We start from the raw sequence: 10650 nt of genomic DNA, 5'->3' as shown, positions 1-10650 counted from the left end.
CACCAGGGCCTGTGGTGAGGAGCAGGACTTCTATCCATCAGGGCCTGTGGTGAGGAGCAGGACTTCTATCCATCAGGGCCTGTGGTGAGGAGCAGGCTAATCTCCTGATCAGTGAGTCAGGGCTGCGGCTGGCCAACAGTAAGCTAACACTGAACACACGTCTCCTAGGCTTTGATGTGCCACCCTGAGGTTTATCTGTAGAGAAACAAACAACGGCTCCCTACAAAGGAGACCGTATTGGATTGCCAGGGTTAGTGCAAAACGCCTAGAGAATATCCATTAAGTTTGGTACACATCTAGCGAGAGAGAGAGAGGAGGAAAGAGACTGTCTGTATCTATCTAAAGCCGTGTTTCATCCAAATCTCAGAGGCAAAGGGAATTTAAATAACTGGATTAATAGCGAGCTCTGAGAAACACCCACGTTGAATGGCGAAGGAATTGTAATAAACACAACTCTGTCCTCTGAGAAGGGTAGAGGTTTAACCAACACAGCATAACATATTCCAGAATTTCTGAAAATATATCTGCATATATACACCCAAGACCAGAGGACCACAGTGGGCCGTCCCATGCTAAATAGCTCCCAGTCTTCCATCTCTGACGTTAATAAATCACCTTATCCATGTTTTCTTACACCCTCTCATGGAGTCAAGGGTCGAGGAAACAGCTGCATGTCAATTGATAGCAGAAAACAAAAAACTGCTTTTCACTTCCTGTCTGGAACTTGATCTTGGTCAGTCAAATCCTTGCCTCCTCCGTCCTTGTTACCTCAATTCCTTTCAAAGGGCATTGGCGGAGAGGATACAAGGTCCCTCCCTCAGACCTCCTCATCCAATGAGCTTGGAGAGGAATTGAGAAAACAAGGATGGAAGAAGCAAGGAAATGACAGCTTGGCACGTTTGCAATAGCCAATGTGTGTACAGTTCTGCTTCAGTGTTTCAGCCCCTGGAAAGGCCTTTTCAATTACACACCATGCCAAGAAAGAGGCCATCTGGTGAAAGAGAGAAAGAGGCCATCTCAGCAGTGGTTCCCCGTCCTGACCTGTATGGGGCATCCGTTTCATCCAGGCAGACAAGGTCATGCAGCACCATGGCTGTTCACGACCCCCCACACAGAGGGGTGCTGCCTGCACTGACTACATACAGCCAGTGTGAAAACACCAGCTGGGCTTAGGCATCGACAACAACTCCCCGTTCAGAAATACATTACACACCCAGTGTGATAGCCTGAGCCTTGTAGCCCAGCATGAAATACCCCAGTCAAACCACAAACATACAGTACTACAACACTATAGGTCTGGACAGGGAGAATGACAGTGTACGATAGGAAATTGAGGGTTGGCAGACGATTAAGCTTCTCATAAATAACTTAGACAGTACTAGACCCTACAATAGAAAAGTTAAAATAGACACTGAGAACTTGCAGACATATCATGCATCATCTCTGACAAAAACACATATCTATACACTTTATTTAGTTGTATAATCAAGCCAGTCTGAAATCTCTGGAAGCAGCGGAAACTGACTGACACATTCACAAGCATTCATTCCTAAGTCCTTATTTCTTTGTGATATCAAAGAGAGAAGGCTGTGCGCACTGATGTGAGACGAGAGGAGGGAGCGGAGATAGCAGGTCAGATGGGAGACAACGTGAGACACAAGAAGACAGACAGATGGACGTGATTGCACTCCCTAACACCGCAGCAGCAGACATACAGACATTTCCTTCCAGTTGGCTTTTTACTTAGCAAGCACTCAGGCATGCCAGCCAGCACAAGTCCGATTAAAATGTTACAGCCAGGGATGTATCGCCAATGTCAAAACTGAGAGGTGGGGGACAGAGTGTTCAAATAGAATATATATTGTGTCTGTGTGTGCCTGTGTGTGTCTGTGTCTGTGTCTGTGTGTGTGTGTGTGTGTGTGTGTGTGTGTGTGTGTGTGTGTGTGCCTGTGTGAGAGAGAGAGAGAGAGAGAGAGAGATTTTTCCCCCACCATTGGGACAAGGGAAAAAACTTCTCTGTATGGCTCTGAAGGCTGCCTGCAGGGCAGGAGAGGTTTTTGTTGTACGGTAATTATTCCAACTTCGATTTCTAAATGATTTAAGCCATCAACTCTCCTTGGCTGACTTCTGACTTGAGGTAACTTTCCATACAGCATTTTACTTCCTTCCTAACATGCGACCACAATGGACCCAAACAGTTGTGTTCATTAAGCTCCAAGTAAAACATTTAAAAAAGGACTAAAACATGGAGGACGACCTGACCTTAAGGACTAATTGGTCCAATAATCAACACTCATTTGCGTTTTCCATGGCATCACTTTTTTCTGTTGCATGGCTGACTAAATAGGACCAAGGTATGTCAGAGCTGGCCTCCCTCTTACCTCCTCGTTCTCAATGTTCAGAGTGGCCAGGCGGGACTGGAGCTGCTGGAACCTCAACATCAGCTCTCCGTTCACCGGGGGCTGCATCGCAATCTGACACACCTGTGCAGGAAGAGGAAATGCATCATCACTGAACAGGAAGTCACTTCATCACCGCCGTCGGACAGATGGCTCACTTAATCTTTAACCTAAGAAGTAAATCAGTTTAAACTACACCACAAACCACAATGGTTTCCACTGACCCAGATCTGAATCCAGACAGCCGCAGAACAATAGTTTGTGAACAAACATGATATCAGGGACGCCAGAGCCAACGACTCCTCAGTAAAACGTATAGTACTCGACTTAAGGCTGAGAAATGAGACCTGCTTGTCATTGGCTTCGGCCTATAAAAACCTGCTCTGCCGGCTTAGACACAGTAAAGTTACGCAATTAAGCCGCCAAAACCAGGGCTCATTTAGTACGAGACATTTGAATCAAATTCTAATTCAATTCCACACTGTGAAGCATTTAGGACTGAACATATTGGACAAACAGCACTAGCTTTCACTACAATAATGGATGAATGAAAGAGCAGATGACAAATTAACTCGATGTCTCACCTCGTCGCCCATGTGGGGCTGGAACTCAAACTTCATGGGCGGGCAGAAAGCAGTGGGGTACAACTCCATGAAGCGCTGGCGGTCGCTGCGAGGGTCCAGGCTGTCCACGGCGTTCTCCATGATGTCCAGGCCCTCGTGGCGACTTGTCTCCAGGTTGTACTCCGCTGACAGGTAGGTCCTCAGGGCCCGGTTCAGGCTGGCGTGGTAGCCCAGATCACAGCACTGGTAGAGGGGAAGAGGAGACTATATTTGGATCAGGAAGTCCCGTTTCCTGGATCTTCTGACAAACTGATAGTAAGCCATGCAGAATGTCGCAGGCACTAAAAGGTTAGGTCCAAACACATTCGTCAGACTGCCCTAAAACATGAAATGTTATCCAGCGAATACAAATACACTGAGTGTACAAAACACCTTCCTAATACTGAGTTGCACCGCTTTTCCCCCCTCAGAACAGCCTCAATTCGTCAGGGCACGGACTACAAGTTGTCGAAAGCGTTCCACAGGGATTATGGCCCATGTTGACTACGATACTTTACACAGTTGAGTCAAGATAGTTGGATGTCCTTTGGGTGGTGGACCATTCTTGTTGGGAGTGAAAAACCCAGCAGCATTGCAGTTCTTGACACACTTAAACCGGTGCGCCTGCCACCTACTACCACACCCCGTTCAAAGGAACTTCAATATTTTCTCTTGCCCATTCACCCTCTGAATGGCACACATAGACAATCCATGTCTCAACTGTCTCAAGACTTTAAAATCCTTCTTTAACCAGTCTCCTCCCCTTCATCTACACTGATTGAAGTGAATTTAACAGGTGACACCAATAAGGGATCATCGCTTTCACCTGAATTCACCTGGTCAGTCTGTCATGGTGTTCCAGTTTGTTTATGGAAAAACCAACAACTCTGTAACAGTTTCAACAAAATTGACAAGGTATGCTCTCTAAGTCTTTCCACACACTGTAGCCATTAACACTATTGGCCGTTAAGAGAATAGTCTGATACTTTCTCTGACAGCTGCCTTGGCCCTGAGTCATAGAACCTGAATACTGTGTCCAACATGAATAGTTCCTTCAGCATCTGATGCTGGATCTCATTAACTAAGACATTGGTTAGCCAGGGCCTGTGAGTTCACACGGACAGCATTGGAGGCTGATGGAAGACACCCAGACTCAGAAGCACTGTGCCAGGCAAGCTAACCGCCCGGTTTGTCTAGCCTAAATAACATTGGATCCAATTCATCTGATCCAACTTTTTTGAAACCCTGTCCTGTCACCTCCGAGACAGATCACGAGTGTGTGTGAACACCAGCACAAACACAATTAAAGCAGGAGGAAGGCAATTTTAGCACCCAGCATGGCAGCATGGAGGCTTGGTCGAAAATATAAAGTTTAGGACACGAGGATTCTAATATAAAATATCTATTATTCATAAATGTGGAAGAATTCTAAACAAGGAGACTAGCAATACTGGAAGTAAATGTTGTCAGTACAGAAAGTTCTCCATCAAATTGGAAAATAAACACATTCCTAGTGAATTTCAGTTAACTAGTCTGCAAGCACATAACTGTTTTACAGTCATTCTATTCATTTAAACATTTTTCAAATGATCTACAGCCACTTCATTACCTTTCCTGACCACTGGTCACGTTTTCAATGATAATCCTGTGGAATCAGCGACGGTCCAGTGAATGTGTTTATTTTTGAACGCTGCTGCATGGAATTATTACAAGTGGCTGTAGATCATTTGAAAAATGTTTTCTATATTTTCAACCTAGCATGGAGGTCACATTTCTCACGGATCCCCTTCCTTACCGACTGTCTGGAATACACCATCGCTAAAAGTCCCCAGCTTTCTCCGGGGCTGTGCTGGCAACTCCAGACACATGGTACAGTACATATTTTACTAAAGGGGAAAAACGATATCCCAGGTAGGCCAGTGTATAAATAACTCATGTTTATAGGTCTGGTCAAACAAAGTAATCTGCTGGGTAGACAGAGTACAGAGCACATAGTAGTACTGAGTACAGAGCACATAGTAGTACTGAGTACAGAGTGGTGATGAGAGGGATGGGACGGCTGAACTACAACATACACCAGTAATCGTCGAAAACTGTGTTTCAGGGGCAGGGCTTTTTCTCACACCCCATTCAAGCTAAAGATGTGATGACGTGTGTGTGTAGGTGCGTCTGTCTGTACTGTCCGTCATGCAGTACTGTGTATAACATGAGGACATGGATGGTAGAATAGTAGAATAGCTTGAATCACAAGCGCTACTAGTCCACTGGGCTTTTTATTTCTCTTCCTCCAGTCATTTCCATCCCACAGTTTGTTTGTTGTGTCTCTTCGCCATCGTTCATATTTCAGCTCTCCTGCTAAACTCATCAGTTTCTTTCTACAGACCCAGATACTAGGTCTGGAAAGGACCTAAATAAATACTGCTGAATGGCAGGGTGTCTTCAACATTACGAGGACCAAAAAAGAGCGTAATACAATTTACCTTAGCAGTGAGACGCGTTAAAAAAACACATTCCGTATGATTGGGTGTGCAGACGGCTTCATTTGAAGTCTGGGGAACGGGAGAGGCTTAGACGGAGAAGCGGCTCTCTGTTTGTGGCAGAGTGAATCTCTCTGCGGCTTGTGTTATGGAGTAATGTGTACATTCCCTCAGATCTTTAGGAATGTATGAGTGAACAGCATTAAGCATGTTAAGAAGGCTATGTCTTAAATGGCACCCTATTCACTTTATAGTGCACTACTTTTGACCAGAGCCAATTGGGCTCGGGACAAAAGTTGTGCACTATTTAGGGCATAGGGTGCCATTTTGGATCCAGCCAAGGGCTTATTAACGAGAGAAGAGGGAGTAGAGACGCTGTTTGATAACACACTTTCTAATTTGGCCTTGACAACCAAACTTTCCCAGTTTTACAGTGCAGATAAATGAGTGTCTGTTCTTTAGCTGGAAGTTTCTCCCAACTAAAAACAAGTCATGTGGTTTACTTACATCAATTAAGTCGGACAAGTCGTGGATGTAGTACTTGAAGATGGAGGAATTTGTCGCCTCCAGCGTCAGCAGGTACTCGTTCCGCGCTTTGATTGACTTCAGCTTATTCTCAGAGTACTTGGCCTGGCGCTGATATGAGAGAGAGTGAGGGCGTGAGGGTGAGAGTGAGAGAAAGGGAGGAAGAGAAAGAGAGCGAGAGAAACAGAGAAATGAATGATCACAAATGCCTTCAGTGACAGTGGCGCATGCTGTCATGTCTCCATGCACACTGTACGGCGGCTCTCACACAAAACAACACATTTCAGGATGACTGGCAAACAGGAGCTGATGCAGATAGAGAACAGCGGAGCGGAGGGCAAATAACAGCTACTACGGCAACAAAAAAAGAACAAAAACACAAGAATGGGCCTAAACTATGCATGCTTAAAATACAAATTCATCTAGGATTAGCCCCTTCCCAGCCCAGCCGTGCACATTCTGACTTACTCTTAAGTCTGCCTGCCAGACGGACAGAGGAACCGTTAGTTAGTCACCAGCCAATGACCAATGAACACTGACTCACATACTGACATGGTCTTAGATATTTTAACGCTTTGCAGGAGCCTGTGAATAAAATGCTGTTCCCGTGGCCATTAAACCTTTGGTCACGGAGCTCTAACAGAAAACAGGCCTGCTCCTTCTGAGAAGAACACAAAGCAATCTGGCTGTTAAGTGACAGTGTGGTTTCCATCACACACATGGGAGACAAACACACACACACACACACAGAGGACAGCTTCTGATACAAAATGGAGGTCTGGCTGGCCGGTAGAGGTCTGTTTCTGTTACAAATGATTTCAGGCACACCTGGATGGCAACGTAAGTTCCTCAAAGTTGGGGCCGAGGAAAGTGAAAATATACACTATTAATGTAGAGGAGAGCTTGACCATAGAAATATAATCGATGAGCGTGACTAATCACAGCTGGCCAACTGTGTTAAATGAGAAGACATTCCAACATTCCCTTCAGCAACCATTATCATCATTAKCAGTGTAAAGACCTTCACAAGACTCATTTTCTCACACTATTGTGCCGTTCCAAACCATACTGTGCTGGCTCTGATTACGTTTACCTGGACCTTTCTAGCACGGTTCCAGCCAATATGATGGATGCGTAACCAGGCCGGCGCAGAACAGCTTGGCCCATTAGTGTAAAGCAGGAATAAGTGCGCTGTACCTTCTCCTTCATCTTCTCGATCTTCTTGACGGAGCTGCGTCTCTGGTGCTTGTCCTCCAGGCGGATACTGAAGACGGGCTCGGCCCGGCCGATCTGCTTCTCCTCCTGCTTCTCCGCCTCCTTCAGCTTGCTCTCTGCACTAATGCTCTCCGTGTGGTACATGTGGTAAGTCTTCATCACCTGGGGGTTGGATGAAGAGGTCAGAGTCATTCAACCTCACAATAAGAGTCAGAGGCTGCTTTGAACCAAACAAAGCTTTCATGTCCTACCCACCCACTCTTCACAGATCACTCCAGCTCTACTTCACAATAGGACTCCTACACCACCACAAATCATAGGCAGATTACCTCTATTTTTATATGATGCTCTTATAGTGGTACGACCTCAACAAACACGATTCACTGCCGTTCCCATTTACCATATTGCTCTGCATTTGAATTTCCATCGACAGAGAACTCCATCTACACTTAGCAGTTTGCTGGAATCACCACCACCGTTTAATACGGGATGACAATTCCATCTGATGCGTATAGGTAATGCTAGAGCTCTGGAATGGGGCACCCAGGGACAGACACGCAATCATCCCTGGCTGCCGTAGCCCAAAACGGAGTGCCGACAGCGGGGTGCCAGCAGGCAGGCAGGGCCCGTGTCAGATCAGGTGGTGACGGACGTACAGACTAAACCACATACACAACAACCCTGTTACCTCCCCTTTGAAGTGGAGAGCTATGATCCCTCAAAGGTAATGTAAAATTCCTGAGGCCAGGAGTTTCAAAAGACACCAAATTGTAAATAAGTTTGGCATGAGGTGACACGCAGACCTGGGTTCAAACACTATTTGAAATCATTTCAAATACTGTAGCTGTGCTTGATTGAGTTTCCCTGTTGCAAGCAAATCAATAGAACAGTACCTAAAAGTGCAAGCACTGCCCACCTGCCACTCCAGGCAGGCTAAAGCAAACACTCAAAGTAATTAAAAGATTTAGTAATTGTAATCAGATCTGGTGATGCACTACATTTTAAGTGGGTATGGTCCCCTTGTCAATGCATCAGAACCAGAATTGAGGAAGAGTGATGGAGGCGTAGTGGGAAATGCATTACCACCACAGTAAAACACAGATTAAAGCTACTTCCTTTGGTTTGACTCATTGTTATCCAAACAGGAGGGAGCTATTACCATTACTCACACGACTGTAGAATACATTAGGAAGTGGCTCATGAGTAGCCAGGTACAACTGCTGCTTAAGTAAACCATGATTTCTTCAAGGGTCGTGACAAGTTCATAAGAGACTATTTATGACACATCCTAATGGCTCTCTGAGTGTAGGGGTTGGAATGGAAAGCTGACATAGAAATGAAGGGAGGGGCTCTGAATGAGACTGACGAATCACCAAATCAAAACAAACTTTATTTGTCACATGCGCCGAATACCTCAAGTCTAGACCTTACCGTGAAATGCTTTCCAGACCAACGGGAGTCACGACTGACGACGACACATGCACTCTAGTAAAGTTTTTGTAAACATTGCTTTCATCCGGACTCGAGCAGCTAGCTTGTTAAGCCACCCAAAAGCGATACGACCTCTGACCTCTGAACAAACGCACATCTCTCTCCTTCCGGACCTTCAGAGGTCATTGACAGTGTGGCCATCAGGATGGGGGAGGTACTGACAGAAAGCTGCTGGGGAGAGGAAAAGACCTTAGCCTGGCTTTCACTGTAACCCTGTTGGGTCTGAGAGAATCAGTCCCCTTCCCCTGCTGGGGCAGCCCTAGCCTGAGTCCTAGATCTGTTTCTACGGTCTTGCCAACTTCTTTGCTGTCAGTAGTAGAGCTAGCCTGTGTCCCAGATTTGTTTGTGCTGTCTTGCCAAACAATGACAACAAGTTGGCGAGACAGCACAAACTGAACTAGGACTTGCCAAGGCTGTCCCTGCCAAGGCTGTCCTTAAACCCACTACTGACGCAAGACCAGCCACAGGAAAAAAGTCGCCCCGAAGCTGACGGAAAAAAGTGATCCCACGGCTTAACCCAGTAAATTACAGTTACGCCGTCCGTATACATTAGATACGGTCTGCATAACCTCAACCTGAATCAAAATACAGACCTAAAACCTAAACATCTCGGCTCCTCCCCCCAAAAACAAGATATTTTCATAACGGGTGGACAGACTTTACCCTGCTTGTCTTGTGCTGGTGGCCAGAGCCACGTAATCGGAACCAGTGGAGAGAGCCTGAGGGGCGACCAACCACAGGCCATACTACTGACTTACTGGTCTGGAGCCCTGGTGTTTTAACTTCAACTCTCCTCTGCTTTTTTTTAGAGGGACAGATTTAGAACAACTGGGACCAGACCTGTTATTTCACAGGCCCTGGGGCGGCAGGTAGCCTAGTGGTTAGAGCGTTGGACTTGTAACCGAAAGGTTGCAAGATCGAATCCCCGAGCTGACAAGGTAAAAATCTGTCGTTCTGCCCCTGAACAAGGCAGTTAACCCACTGTTCCGAGGCCGTCATTGAAAATAAGAATGTGTTCTTAACTGACTTGCCTAGTTAAATAAATAAAAAGGTCCCAGTGGCTGTCTGATGCAATAGTCTTTCTCTCTCCCTCTGTGTGTGTGTGTGTTTTTCTGCACCAAGGGGTAAATCAGGTCAAATTGGACTGCAGCGAGAGAGACAGTGACACAATTTGAGATGTGGCCGTTACACGTGTCATGAACGATTGTAAGTATAACACAACGTAATTTTTGTTTGTAACCGAAGACTTACGCTACGGGGAAATTGAACCCCTGCTAAAAATCTCCCGGGACAAGAGTAACTGTTCCCAGATCTGTTTCTTGGGTTTTACCATAACAATCAATCAATGCTGTAATCATAACATGATACAGGTAACTGCCAAAATAAAGGAAACACCAACATAGTGGCAGTGTCCGAATAGCCATACTAGCATACTACAACATACTTAAACTGCATTCCTTTCACTCACCGTCCATACTATTTAGCGCCTACCGTTCAGTAAAAAGTATCCTGTATGCCACGGCCGCAACGCAGTAGCGGCTCCTGATTGGCTGAGTAAGTGGGGCCGAGTGCGGGTGTTCGAAGTTAAACAGATATGCATCGCATTAACCAGCCTGATAATGTCTCATTTTGATACATTTGGGTAAACTCTGAATAGAATATAAAATGATATTTATAGCTACTCAGGCTGGTTATAGGCAGACTATCACATTCAACCTATACCATAGACGACCATGTAGCCCATATAGAATATTTAAAAAGGACTGAAGACAGAAACAGATCATTTGGTTCCATTTCAACGTATTTATAAGTGCTTTAACATATCAAATAGCCTAGTACACACACCAAAACTCTTCAAATGTATTGCACAGAAAAACGTGGGACGGTTGGGTGCTTCGCAAACTCAGAACCTCTGGACAGTAACATAACAAATGAAAGCAC

At 45.5% G+C, this 10650-nt stretch overlaps 1 protein-coding gene across 4 annotated transcripts in view; it reads right to left on the bottom strand.

Annotated features, from left to right (window-relative positions):
• Positions 1-10650, bottom strand: part of srgap1a (SLIT-ROBO Rho GTPase activating protein 1a) — a 167571-nt gene that overhangs the window by 52541 nt on the left and 104380 nt on the right. For all 4 annotated transcript variants that reach the window (XM_023970968.2, XM_023970963.2, XM_023970964.2 and 1 more), the window contains 4 exons: positions 7201-7380; positions 5986-6114; positions 2984-3205; positions 2382-2483 (listed from right to left, as the gene is read on the bottom strand). In XM_023970968.2, coding sequence (XP_023826736.1) covers positions 2382-2483; positions 2984-3205; positions 5986-6114; positions 7201-7380 — 633 coding nt within the window. The remainder of the gene's footprint in view (positions 1-2381; positions 2484-2983; positions 3206-5985; positions 6115-7200; positions 7381-10650) is intronic.

The sequence above is a fragment of the Salvelinus sp. IW2-2015 genome, linkage group LG26 (assembly GCF_002910315.2).
Source record: "Salvelinus sp. IW2-2015 linkage group LG26, ASM291031v2, whole genome shotgun sequence".
In the NCBI taxonomy this organism is placed as follows: domain Eukaryota; kingdom Metazoa; phylum Chordata; class Actinopteri; order Salmoniformes; family Salmonidae; genus Salvelinus; species Salvelinus sp. IW2-2015.
This window is presented reverse-complemented; position numbering and strand designations above follow the sequence as displayed.